At 35.7% G+C, this 23833-nt stretch overlaps 1 protein-coding gene across 1 annotated transcript in view; it reads left to right on the top strand.

Annotated features, from left to right (window-relative positions):
* The window catches only part of TRPM7 (transient receptor potential cation channel subfamily M member 7), a 109326-nt gene extending 85493 nt beyond the window's left edge, over positions 1-23833 (top strand). The window contains exons 29-39 of the mRNA XM_040226500.1: positions 652-722; positions 1876-1910; positions 3754-3779; positions 6450-6500; positions 6594-6659; positions 7275-7558; positions 7681-7763; positions 7916-8121; positions 10569-10620; positions 10722-10828; positions 22452-23833. Of these exons, the coding sequence (XP_040082434.1) occupies positions 652-722; positions 1876-1910; positions 3754-3779; positions 6450-6500; positions 6594-6659; positions 7275-7558; positions 7681-7763; positions 7916-8121; positions 10569-10620; positions 10722-10828; positions 22452-22582 (1112 nt within the window). The 3' untranslated portion in view covers positions 22583-23833. The remainder of the gene's footprint in view (positions 1-651; positions 723-1875; positions 1911-3753; positions 3780-6449; positions 6501-6593; positions 6660-7274; positions 7559-7680; positions 7764-7915; positions 8122-10568; positions 10621-10721; positions 10829-22451) is intronic.

The following is a 23833-nucleotide window of genomic DNA, read 5'->3' as shown; positions in this document are numbered from 1 at the left end:
AAATTCAGTGTAGCATCCAAGTAGAATAGAAGAATCTTCTGTGTACTGATATTGAAAGATCTCCAAGTTTAAAGTTCAAAAACCAACAACAGGGACTTCCCTGCTGATCCAGTGGTTAAGACTCCATGCTCCTGATTGAGGGGGCCTGGGTTTGATTACTGATCAGGGAGCTAGATCACACATGCCGCAAGTAAGAGTTTGCATGCTGCAACTAAGACCTGGCACAACCAAATAAACATTTTTAAAAACCACCAACAAAAAAAAGTCTGTAAATTAATTTTTTTTAAAAGTCTGAAGATATATGATTAGCATTTATGTTTTTTTTTTTTAAAAAAGGAAAGGCAGGGGTATATATACAAACAAAATATCTGGAAGGATACACAAGAAAGTTGGAAACAGAAAGAACAGGGTTGTTTTTTTTTTCATACTCTTTTGTTTCATGTTGCCTATTCACAGAAAAACTGAATAATTTGGATATCCTGTCAAGAGACCCATGGGCCTTGTGTAATTCTTATGTTTAGCAGTGTTAGGGAAAGGATACTTATCCTTGGAAAATTTTATATTCTGCCTTGAAATGCTTGTGTTCGTTAGTTGGTATTAAAAGTTTGTTTTGGTTGTAAAACTCTCTTGTTTTTTAAAATTTTCTCTTAGTGAAAAGTAGCAGTAGAAGGTCATCTACAGAAGAAACCCATGAAGTAGATTCCAAAGCAGCTTTGCTACCGGTTTGTATATTTCAATTAAACATATGCATAGTATAAAATCATATTTATTAGAGAAGAGCTAAAACATGGTGATATTTTATTTGAGATGATGTGTAGCTTTAAAAAAAACTTTTTTCAATTGAAGGATAATTGCTCTACAGTGTTATGGTGGTCTCTGCCATGCATCAACATGAATCAGTCATATTTACTTCTGTATATCTCCCCTGCCTCTTAAGCCTCCCTCCCTGACCCACATCCTACCCCTGTAAGTTACACAGAGTGCCAGGCTGGGTTCCTTGTATATAGCACCTTCTTGCTAGTTACCTGTTTTACACATTATAGTGTATATATGTCAACGCTCCTTTCTCAGTTCATCCCACCCTCTTATTCCCCGACTGTGTCCACAAGCCTGTTCTCTACATCTGTACCTCCATTTCTTCAATACTATTTTTCTAGATTCCATATATATGTATTAATATGTGATACTTTTTTTTTCTCTCTCTGGCTTACTTCACTCTGTATACAATGAAATAATACTCAGCCACAGTGTAACATAGCTTATAATTAGATGGAAAATGTGTTAAACATTAAAAATATGGAAAATACCTCTGAATTGACCTTGAGAGACTAGATAGAATTTGAAGAAATTATAAACAACTTAGAATTTTCCAAAATGATGAAATGTATGATGATTCAAATTCAGGAAACATGAGTCCCAAACTGGGGAAGTAAAAATAAATTGACACTTAGAAATGTAAAACAGCAGAATAAAACCCACCACATATGCCTGTTACTAGTGATTTCTTTGTCACCGTTTGCATGATTTTAATTTTTTTTCTTAATACTTTGATGCATTTTTCTTTTGGCAGCAAACACTTTTTTTTCAGAGTCATAGAAACAAATGTGTATTTTAAGAGAAAATTGTTAACTGACAACTATAATTATAGGAAATAACACTTGTAAAATTCTTTATTCTACCTTGTGGATGGCCTTATGGTAGCTTTTATAGCCATTTTTTATTCTATTGGCTCAGTTGTACAAACAAAATTCATATTAACTTCTCAGCCCTTTATTCATAAAACGTATTATAGGATACAAAGCAGAGATAAACAGTTACGCATTGTCTAGAGACTTTTCCTTTTAACTTTTCGTTTGTGTTTGTTTCTGTCTAAAGGACTGGTTACAAGATAGACCATTGAATAGAGAAATGTAAGTAAGCCTTGTCTCACTGTTAGTGTGAAAAGTACTCCATTCAGTAGAATGTTGTCTTTTTTCTGCTCTTTGCATAATAACCTCTTTAATACTTCTTGCAAGTGTTGATGATTATTTACTTTGGGATCTCCTGTCTTTACACTGAAAAGATTGGGGAATCATTTATTATGAGTCAATGTATATATTTTATGATTTTATATAATTATACTATAATTATGGGCATATTGTAGTCACAACTGTATTAAAATTTTCCATATAATGATAGAATTATGATTTTATTATTTAGTCCTGTTTCTAAGTTGCTTGCAAAGACCTAGTTTGACACCTTGGTTAATTTCTCTGCCCATTGTTCCAATCAACAAGTCTTTCTTCTGCCTTTGGAAAGCACTTAGGTAATTAGAGCAGTAATACACAGTGTACCTTAGAAAGCCTGCTTGCAGGGAAATGCCCTAGAAAGCTGATGTGGTAATCCAGAACCAAAAGTAGAAACAGAAGACCATGACAAGTAGTCATCCCCAGAAAGTAAAAAATTTCAGTTCAGATTAAACATAAGAATCAAAGATAACCTGTGTATTTCCCAGCCTAGAAATTAGTATTTTAGGACTCCAAAGGACATTAAAGTAATCTTGTTTTGATACCTGTTTTATATAGGAAGCATGCTTAAGAAGGGAAGCCAGTTTGAGGGAAATTATTATACAGTGTTTACCCTATTTCCTTCTCTCTATCAGACATAGATGCGAGTATATAGAGAAGAAAATAAATCAGATGTTACATAGGTATGCAGCTGGTCAAATTTTGGAGATATCCTGGTCCTGACTGGTACTTGAAAGACCTGTTTATAATGAAACCTCTTCAGAGAATAAATATCTTTTGTAACTAGAACTGTAGGGTGTAAGTACAGATTTGGTACTTAAAGTTGATGTTAATTCAGCTAATGAGAGAACATTGAATTACAGAATACTGACCCAGAGAAGTACCCACAAAGGTAGAGTTGGCAGTACTCTTTGGGTGCTAAGAAAAGAGTACTTTATCAATAGTAGAGAAAGGGCTAATGCTCGGTCAGAGTATTTCCTGTAAGAAAATACTTGTGTTATTAAGGTGAAAATCAAACATCAGAATCAGAATGTAAAAGCTAGAAAGAGATTACCAAGGTCTTCTACTCTGTAGGTCCTTTCAGGATCTAGTCCTTTAGTCCTGAGCAAAGCCACATAACTGTATAATGGGAGAACGAAGCTTCTAATCCATTTTCTTTATTCCATTCCACTCTCTTTTCCACTATACCTATCTCTCTATCTGTACTGTAATCTTTGGGATTAATAGAACCTCTACTTGGTACCAATATATGTTGTTATAAATAAATTATGTTCAACATTGGAAAGAAATTTTTTTCAACTTTAGCAGTTGAGTTTTGCAAAATGATACCTAATTACTGTTCTTTCAGTTCTTTGCCTATCAATTCTGTTGAATTTTTATAGTCTTGCAAAGTCATTTCAAGGCATTGTATAAAAGTACTGGAATGAACCTCCATCATAGAGGAGTCATGGAATATATTACTCTATTAGTACTCAATCTTCAGTTTGGCTCCAAACTACTACTGATATTTATGTAGGCTTGAATTGGAGGTATGAGTTATTGATAGTGGGTTTGTACATATCTGTGTGTGAATTTGATGCTAACTTAAGGGAAATGGCAAATATTCAAACAAAAATGAATCTGAATCACAGAATTATTTTAATAATGTTATATTAAGAATTTATAATAACTTCATAAGATGAAGTTTTATGGTAGCCAAAACTAAAGCTGTAATTTAACTTATTATATTTTTTGGTGTTTCCTTAAGGCCACCTGAAGAAGGAACCTTAAATGGTGAGTGTGTAGTAAATATAATGTGAAAAGCTAAGAATTGTATATAATGTATTTTATTTTAGCAAATACTAACATTGTCCTAGATAAGAAATATTAGGCTTCATATTTGAAAAAAGCCAAGGAAGTAGAAAGTTGTTCCCTCAGTTCATTTCTCTTTATTATATGTTTCACAAATACGGTAACTCACCACGTGAATGATGATCTTTTTGCAGTCTTCCCACTTCCCTTCATCCTTGCTGCCCAGACTGCTTCTTCCTTATATTCCCTGTGTTACTGAATATTACTCTTTCATTCAGCTAGGTGAAACCTGAGAGGAAGGTATTCTTGACCCCCTTGACCTTGCACTCACAAAGTCCTATTATATTTACCTCCTAAAACATTTCTGGAATCCATCTTCCACTCTACATCCTGCTGCTGCTTTCAGTTCAGACTGTCATCATTTTTAAATCCTTTTATTGATGCATATACAGAAAATATATAGTAAGTGAGCAATCCCATGTCATTGGCACCCAGATCACAAAATACATGTTGTGAGTATCTTAGCTACTGTATCATCTTTATAACCTCTGCCCCTTAAACAATACAGATTGATTTTATCTGTGTGTATGTACATGTTTATCTATTTTTCTCTATTTTATGTATGTATATTTGTGTGTATATATGTAAAATATATAAATGGAATCTTACAGCGTATACTCTTCTTTAGTATCTGACTTTTGTCCTAACAGATGCTTATGAGATTCATAAACATTGTTGTATGTAGTGTGGGTTGGGCATTCTCACTACTATATAGTATTTTCTTATATGAATATATTCAGTTTATATATCAGTTCTACCATTTGATGGGTATTTCAGTAGCTTCCAGAATATGGCTAATATTGATAGTGCTGCATGAGCATTCTTGTTCATGTTGTTTGGTAAACGGGATGTGTTTATTTTTGTTGGGTATGTACACAGGAGTGGAATTGCTGGTGGTAGGGTGCATGTGTTTATGTTCAGTAGTTACTGCCAAATAGGGTTTCAAAGTGATTGTGCCAGTTTGGGCTCCTTTCTAGTCTCTTTTCTATTCTACCACCAAAATGATTCTTTTAAAAAGATCTGATCTTGTCACTACTCTACTTTCCATTTTTGTACTGTTTTTGGATAAAATCAGCATCTTTTCATTTTTAAAGTATTTTAAAAGTTTTATTTATTTTATTTTTGGCTGTGCTGGGTTTTGGTTGCTGTGCAGGCTTTTCTCTAGTTGTAGAGAGCAGAGGCTACTCTCTAATTGTGGTGCATGAGCTTCTCATCGTGGTGGCTTCTCTTGTTGTGGAGCACAGGTTATAGGATGCGTGGGCTTCAGTGGTTGCAGCATGTAGGCTCAGTAGTTGCAGTTTCTGGCTCTAGAGCTCAGCTCAGTAGTTGCGGCATACTGACTTAATTGCTCCGTGGCATGTGGGATCTTCCCATATCAGGGTACCCATGTCTCCTGCATTGGCAAGCAGATTCTTTACCAGTGAGCCACTAGGGAAGCCCCCTGTGTCTTTTCTTAACATTGCCTATTTGGCTTTTAACGGTTTGGTATTCCCTGCTTCTGTAGCTTTACTTCCTACTGGTATGCCTGTACTTCTGCTCATTAATGTAAGATCTTGGTTGCATATCCAGATACTTGGTTATAAATCCAAATCACTTGTATGACGACACATACCTGAAGAGTTAGAATATTTTGGAGTGAGATCTGGGTAAGTCTATGTTTGAAAAGCCACACAGGTGATTCTGATACATGGATAGGTAGGTAGATTGGTAGGTAGGTATGTAGATAAATAAGTAGACAGATGGTGTTGAAAACAACTGTTCTGTTCCTATTAAACAGGTTTCTGTTTCTCAAGTATAGCAAATGTTGCCCTGACTCTGCCACACCTTCCAAACTATTCGCTTTTCCCTTCCTCTTTTCTCTGAGACATTCTTCAACCTTTCTTCAATCAGGAGACATTTGGTACCTCTCTTCTACAGTCCTATATTCTGTGTGTGAGAATATGCATACACACACTACATTTTATACAGTTTATCACACAGTGTTATAACTGTTAACTGACTTCCTTCTCCTGTAAGAATGTAAATAAAAAAGAACCTATTCTTGCATTTTATATTCTAGAAAGTTCTAGAAGCTTAACACGTAGTAGGTTCAATGTATTCTCCATCTTTCTCACTACAGTTAAGTGAAGTCCTCACAGAAATTAACACAACATTGTAAATCAACTATACTTCAATAAAGAAATAAAATTTTTTAAAAAGTGAAGTCCTCAAATATACCTAGAGATGGAGGAAGGGTTTTTTTTGTTACATTTCACATTTGCTCCTGGTCATCCCGCTAAAATGGTTACAGGGCTATGTCTCCACACCCCGAAGATATGACACTTTGAATAGGGAATAAGGGAAGAATGTAGTTTATGACAGGAGAGTGTGAACTATCATATGCTTTTTGAATGCATAGTTACCACTAATCTGCCTTATCTGGCATAATAAAATATGGTAATAAAGCACATGAAAGACATAATTTATCACTTTTTTAATTGCAGAGAGCTTACCTGCAGACAGCTTGGAATGATTAAATGAAAATGCCTGAGCAAAAATTTATGCTGTATGATTATTTTTAAAAGGGTCTCATTTGTTTATTTGCTGTTTTAGGTCTTGCTTCTCCATTTAAGCCAGTTATGGATACAAATTACTATTACTCAGGTTAGTAATAATAAATATTATATTAAAAACAAAATTTAGTGATCCTTTGAAATTTGGGGGATTTCATTATTTCTCTCTCATTTTTTTATGCAGCTGTGGAAAGAAATAACTTAATGAGATTATCCCAGAGCATTCCATTTACACCTGTGCCTCCAAGAGGTAAAACCAAGAAGTAAAAATAAAAGGAGAAATAAACCTTTAATTAATATGTGGGTTTAAACTATAATATAGAACATAGGTGGTGACAGAAAGAGGAGAAATTGCATTAAGAAGTGTTAACTTCATGTAAGTTTTAATCAGCCTGAGTACAAGAGTCAGGTATATTTAAATAGATGAAGGCATCAGAAGTATTGATTTTTCTTTATTTCTCACATCCAGAAGCAGTGGTGTATTTTAATTCAGAACAGCTCTTGATCATAGTTTAGTAATGAAAGCACTGATAAATTGATATCACAGGATTTATGGAACAGATCTAACCTCCTGTCTGAAAGTTTAGCTTACAAATGCTTAGAAGTCTAGTTACTTTTTAAAAATTTTTCTCCAAAATGTTCGTGATTTCAAAAATGCTTATCATACCAAATACATGTGAACTTGGAGATACTAGATCTTGGTTTCTGAATATTTCTTGTCCTTAAACTTCTTTTATAAAACTACAACCTGGTCCATCTCATTTTCTATTCCTTACTTAATCTTAACCAAAGATACCTGCCAATTTTTGCTCTGTGCTTTTTATAGTCATATTTTGACCTTAAAATGTGTCCATTCATCTTGCAGGTGAGCCTGTCACAGTGTATCGCTTGGAAGAGAGTTCTCCCAACATACTGAATAACAGCATGTCTTCTTGGTCACAGCTGGGCCTCTGTGCCAAAATAGAATTTTTAAGTAAAGAAGAGATGGGAGGAGGTTTACGAAGAGCTGTCAAAGTACAGTGTACTTGGTCAGAACATGATATCCTCAAATCAGGACATCTTTATATTATCAAATCTTTTCTTCCTGAAGTGGTTAACACATGGTCAAGTATTTATAAAGAAGATACAGTTCTGCATCTCTGTCTTAGAGTAAGTGCTAGTGAATGCATACAGTGAAGCATTGTTTGAGCTTCTTGTTTTCACTGCTAACGTATAATTAATAAAGTGTTAATGTCAATGTTGAACAAAGGTTTCTTTTTTCTGTTGTGTAGGAAATTCAACAACAGAGAGCAGCGCAAAAACTCACATTTGCCTTCAACCAAATGAAACCCAAATCCATACCATATTCTCCAAGGTAAATCTTTACAAATTTCTGAGATCTTTTAGTGGATAGCATTCTCTCTTGACCTTCATTATGGATGCTGAATTTCATTATTTATCCATTTTACAGATTGATTAGAATTTTATTAACAAAACTGCTAGTAATATCTATAACTTTCTCATAAGGTTCCTTGAAGTTTTCCTGCTGTATTGCCATTCAGCAGGACAGTGGTTTGCTGTGGAAGAATGTATGACTGGAGAATTTAGAAAATACAACAACAATAATGGTGATGAGATTATTCCAACTAATACACTGGAAGAAATTATGCTGGCCTTTAGCCACTGGACTTACGAATATACGAGAGGGGAGTTACTGGTACTTGATTTACAAGGTAAATTTATTAAAATATTGCTGAAAGGAAATTATGCATCAGGTTCTCATCTATTCAATATACAGAAATCTGTTTCTCTATAGATATGTAAAATCTTAGGTCAGTAAAAGCTGTTAAAAAAGCAAGTCGATAATGGCCATAGTATATAGCTATCAGGGTCCTGAAGAACAGGGTCTGGCTATCTTAATTGTTATCTAGGCAGTGCAGATGTTTTAATAAGCAAAAACATGTGAAATCCCCTATTTTACTCATAGATCTATAGCCTTAGTTTTTTAAAAGTATAAAGATTATTTCTTTAAAACAATAATAAGTAATCTTTATTGTTTCTGGAGAACATGCTATCTATTACTGTCAACTGAACTACCTAAATATTTAGTGGATTAAAAAAAAATTTGCTTTCACTTTTTTGGTTCAAGAATTTGGGGCTAGGTTATCTCTGCTGTACCCTTGGAGAATTTGAATGGCTGGATACTAGTTTGGACAGCTTGACTGGAGCCAAATATTTTAAGTCTCTGTTTAAGACAGCTGAATTCCTCAGTTCTCCACCCAGTGATCTCTCTACATGGCTCGCTAGCTTGGACTTTTCTTACAGCATGGTAGTTTGGGGTAATTAGACTTTTTAGGTGACAGTTGGCTTCTCCAGAGAGAAAGCAGGAATTCTTACGTTAGGCCCCAAATGGGCCCAGATCCCTTCTGCCACATTTTGCTGGTCAAGGTAAGCTGTAAGGACAGATCAGATTTAAGAGGTAAGGAATAGATTCCAGCACTTGGTTGGTGGAGCAGCATGTATACTAGGAGGGAAAAACTGATCGTAGCCTCTTTGTAGACAGATTCTTTCGTATCTATTAAAAAAAAAAAAGAAGAAACTATGGCTGGGAAAGAGCAGTGATTGCTTTTTTCCTAAAGAGTAGCTTTAATTTCAACTGTTAACATAGATCAGAATTCAAGTCACCTAAGAACAATTGTTCAGAATGTTTATCACTTGATGACTTCTTTCATTACATAGATATAAAAGATTTATTGACAAACCAACATTTGTTATTTCAATACCAACTCAACAAAATTGTATAAAAATAGCTATTGTTTTTTCAGTAATTCATTTTATATAAATGATTAAGTGGTGTGTATATAGTGAAAACTCTGATGTATTTTATTAGATGGGCCAATCCATTTTCAAGTGTGCCCTAGGAAATGAGGCCAGACTATGAATATTAAGAGATGGCAGTTACTTTTAATAAGCAGGGTAATTTTGATGTTCTCTATAAAATTAATGTTATGGAGCCATTTTTAAATAAAAGTATTTTAGATAATTACTACAAACAAACAACATAGAAATGTATAAAGAACAGAATGCTCCCATCTTTACTGTTTCTGTACTTTTGTGAAGACAAATTCACGAATTTTTTTTCCTTTAATCATTTTGTTTTGGGATTTTTCTCCAAATGGAATCATGCTATATATGTATGTGTGTGTGTGAGTATGTGTTTGTATTTCACTTGCTTTTTTTTCCTACCTAACAGTATATGCTAAACATCTTCTGGGTTATTACTGATAAATTTGAGTCATTCCTTTTAACTGCTGTAGTATGAAAGCATAGCATGATTTAAATCCTCTCTTGTCACACAGTCACCCTACTTTTTAGGTTTAGAGAGTGCAGTTTTAAGAGTGCCTGCCATATTAACCTTTTCCAAAAGGTTGTAGGAATTCATACTCAGCACTATGCAAGCACTCATCACTGTGCCCATTTCTTCATCTGTTCAGTATGGAATGCCAGTCTGAGAAGAAATTAGTATCATATTTTAACTCTAGATTTTTCTGTTGTGAAATTCTAACCATTTTATTAGATTTCATTCTAATGGGTAAAATATTTTATGATTTTTCAAGTATCAGTAGTTTTTCTTTATGTGAATGAATAGGTAAGACTGAAGAGAGTTAATCTCACTTTTAACACCTCTGGAGAGGACTGGAGGTGAAGAAAAACGTTCACAATCTTATTTTTATGTAATCTGAATCTTTTGAGCCAGGTGTATTCATATGTTAGTCTGTGATTTTTAAAAATCCAGGATACTTTTAAAATGGCTTATAGATCATGCCTTCATGTACTTAATTGTTTTTTACTAACTAAGGTGAAACAAGGGCAAATTGTAAATAAAGAAATATTTACTTGCAACCTTGGCCTTGTTGCATCAGAGACTGGTGCAATCAGGAACTTTCATTGTCTGCCTGCCAACTCTGACATTTAACTGTTGTTCATGTTGCAGGAACTGTACTTGTTGCTAGTGCAATGTTGAGGTCAAAAGAGAAAAACTATACTCTTTTGAATAGCTTAACATTGTGTAATGGTTGATGATACTGTAGAATTTCCTGTGACCTTTTTATTATGTATATATCAGTATTTTATATCAATTACATAATGTGAATTGTCTTCTTTGTATATACATATAAAGGTGTGGGTGAAAGTTTGACTGACCCATCTGTGATAAAGGCAGAAGAAAAGAGGTAATGAGTTTTAATAATTTCGTGAAAATCTTTTTATAGTCTCAAACTCTGCATTTCTGTTTGCATCAACTGACTTTTTCTTTTAACTACCAATTCCACAGATCCTGTGATATGGTTTTTGGCCCAGCAAATCTAGGAGAAGATGCAATAAAAAACTTCAGAGCAAAACATCACTGTAATTCTTGCTGTAGAAAACTTAAACTTCCAGGTAAGCACTTTCTTAATCAGTATAAAGTATATAAATTGTTAGCAGAGTTAGCTACTGCAGAACTTCATAAGGCCAGAAACATAAATGAATCTGTGCTTTCTTTCATTACTTACAGAAATACAGAGTTCATTCTCTTGATATAAATTTATTATGTGTCTGGTGGATGCTAGAAATTGTGTTAGATTTTGACGATATGATAGTGAATGAGGCAAACATGGTCCCTGCTCTGGAGTTTAGTGGAGTTTAGTCAAATCTTAAATACTAAAAGATTAACAGAGAATTATAGGATTATCATATCAAGCAGAAAAAATAGACCAGGTAAAATCACTTAACACAAACTTAAAGGTCAAGGAATGCTACCTACGGAACTAACAGATTTGCCTAAAACTGAAGGATGAGTAGACTTTCAAGTTGGCCTGGAAAAGAGTATTTCATGAAACAGAGACAAGGAATTGCAGATACAGTTACTTATGATAGTAATTTCATCTTTATATTTGAGAATTACAAGTTATTATTGAATTGTAAGTTGTTTCACAGACCAGTGGTTCTCGCTCTTTGGTGTGCATTGTCATCCCCTGTGGAACTTTTCCAAAATTACAGGTGCTTGGCACTTGCCCTGGACCTGTATTTCTGAAAGTCCCTCTCATTATGACCAGTAATGTAGCAATGAAGAACTTGGGCCTGGGAGCCAGACTCCAGGTCCTCAAAGAATATCTACATCATAGAGGTTTGTAGTTTTGTTTGTTTGAGGTTTAAACGAGTTGGTATTTGTGAAGGACTTCCGGAACAGTGCCAGGGACATATAAGCATGTTACTACTACTGTCTGTAATTGTTCATGTTAACAGATTCAGAAATTATTTATTTTTGTATATTGACCTTGTATCCTACATTCTTGCTAAACTCACTTAGTTCTACGAGGCTTTTTGATTTGGTTTAGTTTAGTTTTTTATTTGTAAATTCTGTGTAGACAGTAGACAGTTTTGTTACTTCCTTTGCAATTTGTATGCCTTTCATTTATTTTTCTTAACTCTTTTCACTGGCCAGGAATTCTAGTACAGTGTTCAATATGAATAGAGAGTAGACATCCTCTTTCACACCTTATTCCTTGAAGATGCTTATCCTAAATGGACATTGAATTAGTCAGATGTTTTTTCTGCATCTATATTTTTGGTTTGATCATTTGGTTTTTCTTCTTTAATTGGTTACTGTTACACTGAATTACACTAATTGTCTTTTTAAAATGTTGAGCCAGTCTTGTATTCCCGGGAAAAACTCCACTTCATCTTGATATATTATCTTTTTTTGTGTTCATTTGTATGTTCAAATTGTATATGGATTCAATTTCCTAATGTTTTGTTGATGATTTTTATATCTATGTTCATGAAGAATGTTGATCTGTGAGATTTTTTTTTCCCCCTTGTACTGTCATTCTTGTTTTGTTTTCGGATAATACCTTAAAAATAAGTTGGAATTATTTACACCTCTTCTGTTTTGGGGAATAGATTGTATAGAATTGATACTATCTCCACTTCAAATGTTTGATGGAATTATCTAGCAAAACCATCTGTCTGAAGTTTTCTTCATCAGATACTTTTTAACTAAGAGTTTATTTTTTTTAGATAGATACTGGCTTTTTGAGTCAGTTTTAATAGTTTGTGTCTTTCAGGGGGTTGGTCCATTTTATTTGTTTTGAGAAATAGTTAATAATACACCTGTGTAAGTTGAAGGCATACAGACAGCTTGATGGTTTGATTTACATAAACTGTGAAGTGATTGTACCACAATAGATTCAGCTAGCATTCATCTTTTCATATACATAGAATAGAAATAAAAGAAAGAAAATATTTTTCCTCATGGTGACTCTTGCTTGGTATCTATTTCCTCTCTTAACAACTTCCCTGTGTATCATATATCAGTGTTAGCTACAGTCACGGTATTCTACATTATATCCCGAGTGCTTACTTATTGTGTAACTGAAAGTTTGTACCTTATGACCGCCTGCTTCCAGTTCTTCCTCACCTCACCCTCCACCTCTGGCAACCAGAAGTCATCTCTTCCTGTCAGTTTGTTTTCTTAGGTTCCGTGTATAAATGAGATTGTATAGTATTTGACTTTATTTTATTTAAATTGGCAAATTTATGGGCATAGTTCTTTTTGTGATACTATTTTTTAAAATGTCTGGTGATTCTGGTGAATCCTCTCTTATGGTATCATATGCGTTTTCTTTTTCAGTCTGGCTAAAGTGTATCCATGTTATTGGTACTTTAAAAGAACCAGTTTTGTTTTCATTGCTTTATTCTATTATCTGTTGTCAGTTTCTTTGATTTTTTTTTTCTCTATTCCATTTTTCTGCTTGCTTGCTCTGGGTTTAGTTTTTTTTTTCTCTAGTTAGGGTAGTAATTTAGATTATTGAGACTAGTGCTATAGATTTTCCTGTAAGCATTGTGTTAGCTGCATTTCATAAATTTTGTGTTAAAAAATATAGAGGGATATGTATTATTTTTGTTTTTAATTTTTTTAATATAGCTTATTTCCCTTGAGATTTCCTCTTTGACATATAGATTATTTACAGATGTCTTTTTTAGTTCTCAAATGTTTGTAATTTTTCCTGGTAAACTGATTTCTTGCTTAATTCCATTATGATAAGAGAACATTCTTTGTATGAATTCAATTTAAAGAAAAATTGTAAACCTTATAAAGATACTGTCTCTAGTGAATGAATGTTATATTTCAAGAGAATATTCTCTTGTTGGATAAACTATTTGATTAATGTTAATGAAAGAAAGCTTTTTGATAGTGTTGTACTGCTTTTTTATATCCTTGCTAATCTGTCTACTTACTCTGTTTATTACTTAGAAAGGAGATCTTTAATTGTGAATTTGTCTGCTTTGCTTTCAGTTTTCTCAGTTTTTCCTGCATATATTTTGAAGCTTTGCTACACTGATTTACAGTATATATAAAGATTTTTATGTATATACAAAGATTTATACCAAGAAGTTAAGGCTTCTTGATTTAATGGTTTAATTTTTATCATTATGTAATGGTATGGTAATTTCCCTTGTTCTAAAGTCTACTTTGTCTGATATTAGCATAGCTTTTGATTGGTGGTTCCATCAGATATCTTTTCCTATTTTTTTTACTTGTATATATTAACTGTTTTTAAAGTGATTTTCTTATAGACAGCATAAAGTAATTAGTTCCTAGGTTTAATCTGTTTTTCTTAAATCTAACAATTTCTATCTTTTATTGCTGTTTTAGACCCTTTATGTTTAATGTAATTATTGATATGGTTAGGTTTTTATCTGCTGTTTTATTGTTTTCTGATTGACGTCTCTGGTTTGTTTTGTTGTTGTTCCCCCTCCTTTTTATTTTAGTATTCTCTTTTATCTTTATGTTGTTTTTTTTTAAGTGGTTGCTCATAGTTTCCCTTACCTAAGAATGTATTTTGCTTTCATTCCTGAAGGGTATTTTCACTGGATCTAGAATTTTAGGTTGATGTTTTTTCTGTCAGCACTTAAAAAATGTTCTGCTGTCTTCTGGCCTCTCTAATTTCTGATGAAAACTCTATAGTCATTTGAGTTATTCTTCCTTTTTACATGATGTATCATTATAATGTATCTCCTTTCAAGATTTATTATTTATTTTTGGTTTTGAGCAGTTTGACAGTTTGATTTTATGTCTAGTAACTTTCTCTAAGTTTATCTTGTTTCAGCTTTACTAAGCTTCTTAAGTTTGCAAATTGATGACTTGTGTCAAATTTGGGGAGTTTTTAGTTACTAGTTCATCAAATATGTGTTCTTCATCAACCTTTTCATCTGTTCCTGGACTCTCATAAAAAGACCTTTTGATAATTGTCACCCAGGAACTTGTGACTCTGGGGACTAACTTAAAAATTAATTTTTCTCTTTTGTTCAGATTAGATAATTTCTACTGATCAATATACACATTCACTGACTCCTCATTCTTTCTTTATTCTGTTAAGCTTGCACTGATGTTTTTATTTCACTTACATTTTTCAGAACTATAATTTCCTTTTGGTTCTTTTTGTGCTGACTCTTTCTCTTCTGAAAACTTGTTTTCCTTTCATTTCAACTCTTTTGTCCTATATTATGGAGTATGGTTATAACAGTAGCTAAAGTCTTTAATTCTTCCATCTGGGTTATCTTGGGATTGGCATCTCTTGGTTGTCTTTTTCTTTGAGAATCTAATAAATGTTTCTGTTTTTTGTATCTCTAGTAATTTTAGAATATGTCCACGATATCTAGTGTTAGGTAAAACACAACCAGGACACCAAAAGAGTGTCTAACGGGCTTTAATGGAGAGTGCTACCGGGCGGGGTTCCCAGACACAAATGAGGCAGGTCGAGGAAGTCTGCACCTGCACCATGCTGGGGGGTGGTTTATATACATTTGTTGCCAGGGATGGTCAGGCTAGATCACCAAAAAAGGTATGGTTATTGGACGGGGATTCGGATAGGTCATAAAAACACCCTCTTCCAACAACACAAGAGAAGACTCTACACATGGACACCACCAGATGGTCAACACCGAAATCAGATTGATTATATTCTTTGCAGCCAAAGATGGAGAAGCTCTATACAGTCAACAAAAACAAGACCGGGAGCTGACTGTGGCTCAGATCATGAACTCCTTATTACCAAATTCAGACATAAATTGAAGAAAGCAGGGAAAACCGCTAGACCATTCAGGTATGACCTAAATCAAATCCCTTATGATTATACAGTGAAAGTGAGAAATAGATTTAAGGGCCTAGATCTGATAGATAGAGTGCCTGATGAACTGTGGAATGAGGTTTGTGACATTGTACAGAAGACAGGAATCAAGACCATCCCCATGGAAAAGAAATGCAAACAAGCAAAATGGCTGTCTGGGGAGGCCTTACAGGTAGCTGTGAAAAGAAGAGAGGCAGAAAGCAAAGCAGAAAAGGAAAGATATAAGCATCTCAATGCAGAGTCCCAAAGAATAGCAAGGAGAGATAAAAAGCCTTCCTCAGTGATCAATGCAAAGAAATAGAGGAAAACAACAGAATGGGAAAGACTAGAGATCTCTTCAAGAAAATTAGAGATACCAAGGGAACATTTCATGCAAAGATGGGCTCGATAAAGGACAGAAATGGTCTGGACCTAACAGAAGCAGAAGATATTAAGAAGAGGTGGCAAGAATACATGGAAGAACTGTACAAAAAAGATCTCCACGACCCAGACAATCATGATGATGTGATCACTAATCTAGAGCCAGACATCTTGGAATGTGAAGTCAAGTGGGCCTTAGAAAGCATCACTACGAACAAAACTAGTGGAGGTGATAGAATTCCAGTTGAGCTGTTTCAAATCCTGAAAGATGATGCTGTGAAAATGCTGTACTCAATATGCCAGCAAATTTGGAAAACTCAGCAGTGGCCACAGGTCTGGAAAAGGTCAGTTTTCATTCCAATTCCAAAGAAAGGCAATGCCAAAGAATGCTAAAACTACTGCACAGTTGCACTCATCTCACATGCTAGTAAAGTAATGCTCAAAATTCTCCAAGCCAGGTTTCAGCAATACGTGAACCGTGAACTCCCTGATTTTCAAGCTGGTTTTAGAAAAGGCAGAGGAACCAGAGATCAAATTGCCAACATCTGTTGGATCATCGAAAAAGCAAGAGAGTTCCAGAAAAACATCTACTTCTGCTTTATTGACTATGCCAAAGCCTTTGACTGTGTGGATCACAATAAACTGTGGAAAATTCTGAAAGAGATGGGAATACCAGACCACCTAACCTGCCTCTTGAGAAACCTGTATGCAGGTCAGGAAGCAACAGTTAGAACTGGTCATGGAACAACAGACTGGTTCCAAATAGGAAAAGGAGTACGTCAAGGCTGTATATTGTCACCCTGCTTATTTAACTTCTATGCAGAGTACATCATGAGAAACGCTGGACTGGAAGAAACACAAGCTGGAATCAAGATTGCCAGGAGAAATACCAATAACCTCAGCTATGCAGATAACACCACCCTTATGGCAGAAAGTGAAGAGAAGCTAGGAAGCCTCTTGATGAAAGTGAAAGAGGAGAGCGAAAAAGTTGGCTTAAAGCTCAACATTCAGAAAACGAAGATCATGGCATCCAGTCCCATCACTTCATGGGAAATAGATGGGGAAACAGTAGAAACAGTGTCAGACTTTATTTTGGGGGGCTCCAAAATCACTGCAGATGGTGACTGCAGCCATGAAATTAAAAGACGCTTACTCCTTGGAAGAAAAGTTATGACCAACCTAGAGAGTATGTTCAAAAGCAGAGACATTACTTTGCCAATTAAGGTCCATCTAGTCAAGGCTATGGTTTTTCCAGTGGTCATGTATGGATGTGAGAGTTGGACTGTGAAGAAGGCTGAGCGCCAAAGAATTGATGCTTTTGAATTGTGGTGTTGGAGGAGACTCTTGAGAGTCCCTTGGACTGCAGGGAGATCCAACCAGTCCATTCTGAAGGAGATCAGCCCTGGGATTTCTTTGGAAGGAATGATGCTAAAGCTGAAGCTCCAGTACTTTGGCCACCTCACGCAAAGAGTTGACTCATTGGAAAAGACTCTGATGCTGGGAGGGATTGGGGGCAGGAGGAGAATGGGACGACTGAGGATGAGATGGCTGGGTGGTATCACGGACTCGATGGACATGAGTCTGAGTGAACTCCCAGAGATGGTAATGGACAGGGAGGCCTGACATGCTGCGATTCATGGGGTCGCAAAGAGTCGGACATGACTGAGCGACTGAACTAACTCGGATAGGTTGTTAGGTCAAGGTGTCGTGGGCTGATAGGTCCTATGTGGCTGGGGTGGGGCAGCTTTAGCTGGCAAGTATGCTGTCATTGGTCCCCGAGATCTGGAAGGATCCTTCTGTTAGGGATTTTCCCGCCGGTGGGAAAGAGGAAGGGCCTCCCATCATGGCCGCAGGGTCTGGCCTTTCATCTAAAATATTACGAGATTTGAGATCTTATTAAAAATCCTCTAGACAATTTTGAATTGTTGAATCCTCTTGAGATTTTTGATGTTATTATGCAACCATTTCTGTTAAATTCAAATCACAGTCTGTCTTTTGTGTGACTCTGAGTCCAGTGTCGGTTTGGTTTCATGTCAATCTATGCCAAAACCAATACAGAATTGTAAAGTAAAAATTAAAAATAAATTAATTAATTAAAAATAAATAAATAAAAAATAAAACCTTTGCATTATCATTCAAGTTTCTCTAATATGTGGCAAACAGGGTCAAGTCTGGAACATGAACAAAGGTCTGCACCATAGTTTAATTCTCAAAGCCTATGCCGTGCTGTCTTTCTACCTGTGTGCCACTCAAGGGGTATCATGCACAAATTGAGGGTGTCTCTCCATTTTCCTCTTCTCCATGATTTCTTCCATACTTTGTGAATCCCAAGGGCCTCTATTTTTCTTTTTTTGGTATGCTGACTAGAAAGCCAGGATTTTGGCCTCCCTGTGCTATCATATACTTTCTGTAATTTAGTCCATTTCTGGTGCTGACAGTAATACTTTTTGGATCAAAAGGTACCTATTCTCAGTTCTTCTGGTCAGAGAGGTTTTTCTCTTGGAGTTGTGGGTGCTTTCCCTGCTTCCACCACTGTAGGAATGCCTCTTCTTGACTAGGGTTTGTCTTAGGTAAAGGGCAGAAGAGCAAAGAGAAAAATAAAAAGAGCATTCCCCTCAACATTTTCCATCCCACAGGTCCTCCTTCCTTATCCTCAACCTGGGAACTCTTGGAGCTTTTTTGTCCACATTCACTGTACATTTCTGTGATTGAGCTATCTTCAAGTCTAAGCCTAAAATAAGAGATGGAAAAAGAACCAAAAACAGGAAATTCACCACCATATAGATCATTCTTCAAGTTCAGATTTTCCTTCCTATATATCTGCTGTCACTTTTCAGAAATCTCAGGTAGTTGCTGTATATATCATGTAAAAGGTTATAATCAGTGAAAGAGAAGATGGAATATTCTTGTCTATTTTAGCGAGAAGTGGAACATACAGTGGTGAATTTAACAGGCAGCCCAAATACAATTTTTACTTGGTTTTTGATACAATGCAATTTTTAATAGCATATCTGTTTTTTAAATTATCATTATAAGCAGGATTTCACAGCTTAATAGGGACATTAAAAGCAATCCAGTCCAAATCACATTGTTTTGCAGAATATAAAATAAGAGTTTACATGATTTGCGCATGTTTACACCATTAGTTAACACTGCAATTGTGAATTGAATGATAATTATGTTTCTGTCTATTCTTTGTGTACAGTTCAGCTGCAAATTAATTTGCATTCCTTAAGGCCTAATGCAAAGTCTTAAAGTTTATCAAAAATTGTTCATACTGTAGTAAGTATGTATTTGGATCATTGAACATAGACTGTTGCTGAAATTAAAATTAACAGTTTATATTCTGAGTGTTAGTTACCTCTTGTTTTTCAATTGGCGTGTATTTGCCTAACTGAACGCAAGTTCGGTTTTATATGGAAATAAAGGTAGAAGGGTTTATGGACAGCTCTGGTTTAAAATGTAAATTGGATACTACTCTCTCAAGGTTTTCAGTTCTGCAGCCAGTGTCCCGTGTGTCTGTAATGTCAAGCTCATCCTGCCCCATAGCTATATCTGCAGTCCCCATGCTATTAGTACCAAATTCAACTCAAGACTAACTTTTTTGCTGAGCTCCTGTTTCTGTATTCCCTTTCTTTCATTGCTACTTGAATTACCTTTTTTTTTAATTGGAGGATAATTGCTTAACAATGTTGTGTTGTTTTCTACCATACAACAATGTGAATTAGCCAAAAGTATACATATATCCTTTCCCCTTTGAGCCTCCCTCCCACCTCTCCCCGATCCCACCCTTCTTGGTTGCCACAGAGCACTGAGCTGAGCTCCTTGTTATGCAGCAGCTTCCCACTAGCTATCTGCTTTATACACGGTAGTCAGTGTATGTCAGTATATATGTCAGTGCTACTTTCTCAATTCATCCCACCCTCTCCTTCCTCTGCTGTGTCCACAAGTCTGTTGTCTGTGTCTCTGTTCCTGCCTTTTTACTGTAAGTTCATCAGTGCTATTTTTCTAGATTCCATATGAATCCACTATTTGTTTTTCTCTTTCTGATATACTTCACTCTGTATAACAGGCTCTAGATTCAAGTAACATGTTCACTTCAGAATTCTTGACTTTCATTTCCCTTCCCACAAAACTCTACTTCCCTGTCTCATTAATGGTTACCAAGTTGCTCAGGCTCAAAACCTAAAAGCTAGCCAGTTCCTTTTTTCCCTCACTTTTCATAACCAATCTATCAAATTCTGTCTGCTCAAATTCTGAAATCTCCCTAGAATTTATCAGTTTCTTTTCATCATTGCCACTATTTTGTTTCCTAGATTCTTACCCATTGTCCCCAAAGAAGACTTCATGACAATTGGAATGGTCATTTTAAATAAATTTGATTATGTTACATTCCTCCCTTAAGACTGCTTAATACCTTCCAGTGGATTTTACTGTAATGTGTACTTACCTTTGCTTATGTCCCCTGAATCAGAGGTCAGCAGACTTTTCTGTAAAAGGCAAAAGAAATAGGGACTGCCCTGGTGGTCCAGTGGTGAAGACTCCACATTTCCAATGCAAGGGGTATGGATTCAATCCCTGGTTGAGGAACTAGGATCCCTCATGCTGCATGGTGCAACCAGGAAAAAAAAAGGGCAAAGTACGTATTTTAGGCTTTGTGGGCCATGTGACTTGTGTCACAGCTACCCAGCTCTCCCATTGTAGTACAGAAACGGCCATCAGTTCAGTTCAGTCGCTCAGTCGTGTCCGACTCTTTGCGACCCCATGAATCGCAGCACGTCAGGCCTCCCTATCCATCACCAACTCCCGGAGTTCACTCAGATTGATGTTCATCGAGTCAGTGATGCCATTACAGCCATCTCATCCTCGGTCATCCCATTCTTCTCCTGCCCCCAATCCCTCCCAGCATCAAAGTCTTTTCCAATGAGTCAACTCTTCACATGACGTGGCCAAAGTATTGGAGTTTCAGCCTTAGCATCATTCCTTCCAAAGAAATCCCAGGGCTGATCTCCTTTAGAATGGACTGGTTGGATCTCCTTGCAGTCCAAGGGACTCTCAAGAGTCTTCTCCAACACCACAGTTCAAAACCATCAATTCTTTGGCACTCAGCTTTCTTCACAGTCCAACTCTCACATCCATACATGACCACTGGAAAAACCATAGCCTTGACTAGATGGACCTTAGTCGGCTAAGTAATGTCTCTGCTTTTGAATATGGTATCTAGGTTGGTCATAACTTTTCTTCCAAGGAGTAAGCATCTTTTAATTTCATGGCTGCAGTCACCATCTGCAGTGATTTTGGAGCCCCCCAAAATAAAGTCTGACACTGTTTCCACTGTTTCCCCATCTATTTCCCATGAAGTGATGGGACCAGATGCCATGATCTTCGTTTTCTGAATGTTGAGCTTTAAGCCAACTCTTTCACTCTCCTCTATTACTTTCATCAAGAGGCTTTTTAGCTCCTCTTCACTTTCTGCCATAAGGGTGGTGTCATCTGCATATCTGAGGTTATTGATAGACAATCTATAAACAAATTTGTACGGCTGCATTCCAATAAAACTATTTACAAAAACAGGGCAGACCAGATTTGGCCCACAGGCTGTAGTTTGACAACTTTTGGTAATTAACTGTTGCTTGACCTCATTTTCTCCTAGTCTTTCCCTACTTGCAAGCCATGCTGCTGCTTGTCATTCTTGGAACACACCAAGTCTATTTCCTTTCTATAGTCTGTAATCAACTTTCTCTCTGCATAGAGTACTCTTCTTCCTGGGACTTTGATAGGTCATTTCTCAATTGATGTTATTGCTCAGTTGCCAAGTCGTCTGACTCTTTGCAACCGCATGTTCTGCAGCACTCTAGGCTTCCCTGTCCTTCACTGTCTCCCAGAATTTGCCCAAGTTCATGTCCATTGCATTGGTGATGCCATCCAACCGTCTCATCCTCTGTTACCCACTTCTCCTTCTGCCTTCAGTCTTTCCCAGAATCAGGGTCTTTTTCCAGTGAGTTGGCTGTTCATATCAGTTGGCCAAAGTATTGGAGCTTCAGCTTCAGTCCTTCCAACAAGTATTCTCAGTATTTCTCAATATTCAAGTCTTTACTCACATGTTATCTCCTGCAGCTCTTCTGCCCAGCCCTGTCTAAAAGAATCACCATATACCACCTCCCACTTGACCCTCTTCACACTGTTTTCTTCAAGGCACTTGTTACTGCTCATAATTCTGTTATTTTTCTGTTTGTTTTTCTTCACCCTTAAGAACATAAGTTCCATTAGAACAGGGACTGTTATCTGCCTTGTTCAGTGCTAACATTCTCTGCTTACATGAGTTATTAACTCATAGTCAGAACATAATTATTTGTTGAATGATTTCATTTTTATGCATATAAATTTTGTGACTTTTGAATTTATAACAATATTGTAAAAAATAGATCTGGCATGTTTAGAGGGAAATTGATTTAGGAAATGTTCTTAATTTTCTTTTTCTAAGCAATACTGACTCTTCTTTTCTTTTTTTGTTGGGGTTGTTAATATAGATCTGAAGAGGAATGACTATACACCTGATAAAATAATATTTCCTCAGGATGAGCCTTCTGATTTGACTCTTCAGCCTGGAAATTCCACCAAAGAATCAGAATCAACTAATTCTATTCGTCTGATGTTATAATATTACTGAATCATTGGTTTTGATTACACCTCACAAAAATGTTACTGTGTCACTTTTCTGTTAGGAGGAAATGGTTTGATAATACAGAAGAGTGTGTGCTGAATCTAGCACAGTTAAAAGGTCAATATTCTTTTGGCCCAGTTAAACTAGTCAGTCAAGAACTCCCTATATGATACAGCTGGCAGCTGTTAAATTTTAAAGGTAAAGAAAAATTAGTATTTATAACTTTTTAAAGGGCTCTTTTTAACAGAGAATTTCATTTGACTTTGTTCTGATGAGGGTAATAACCTTCTCTTTGTGTGGTGCAATACCATTAACCAAAGTTAGGTGTCTGCAGATTTTATTGGCAGCTGGTTTACTGCCATTCAGCTAGTGAAATGAAGTCACCCAGTCTTTTGGTTCAATGGCAGTCAGATGTCTTCCTCAATGTCTTTTAGTGTGTTCAGTGATGTCACTAGTGCCCAACTAGATGCTTGTTGGCCATGGGAAAGGAGGCTTGTTATATATTTCTAGCTCTACAGGGATATAGGAAGCCCAGGCTGAAAACCATTTTCTAAGAGGGACTTTATGAATCAGGGTTAGGCTCCTATTTAAAAGATAGAGCCAGTTTTTTGTTAAATAGAGCCCAAATTGTGCAAAAGTATAATTTTTTTAAAATACGTTGTTTTCTCAAGACATTGTTAAGTAGAAGAAAGCCATGTTAGATTGCTATAACCTAAATATATCAAAGGAAAAACTTAACTCACTGTTCGAGAGAAGTTCCCTTGTGAGAAAAGTTAAAGTGCTTTTTTCCTATCATATATATAGTGACAACTTGGAAGTTACATACTTTTCAAAAGATTTTATTGACCAGTATATCAAATCAGAATGTAAACATGAATTCTTGCATATATTTAAAATTGTGTAGGAACATTTGAACATGAATAATGTTTGTGGTACTTAAGAAATTGAATGGGATTATCATTATGTGATGTTGGGAGATTGCAATGCAACTTTATGCCAATAAAATGTAATTTAACAGCCCCAGATATTGTTGAATGCTCAACAATAAGAAAAGCTTTTCATCTGTCTAAAGTTCTGTGCTTTGATTTTTTTTTTTCTTTCTTTTTTTTCCCCCTAGGTACTAATTTTAATTTTTATTTGGGAGGGAGCAGTGTAAATCTTATTTGTATTCAGTAGTGTATCTCATAGATACAGACAAGGCAAAAAGAGATAAGCTGTTCAAATAGTGTTTAATATTGATGGGGGGGG

Source organism: Oryx dammah, unplaced genomic scaffold, assembly GCF_014754425.2.
Source record: "Oryx dammah isolate SB20612 unplaced genomic scaffold, SCBI_Odam_1.1 HiC_scaffold_26, whole genome shotgun sequence".
NCBI lineage: Eukaryota > Metazoa > Chordata > Mammalia > Artiodactyla > Bovidae > Oryx > Oryx dammah.
This window is presented reverse-complemented; position numbering and strand designations above follow the sequence as displayed.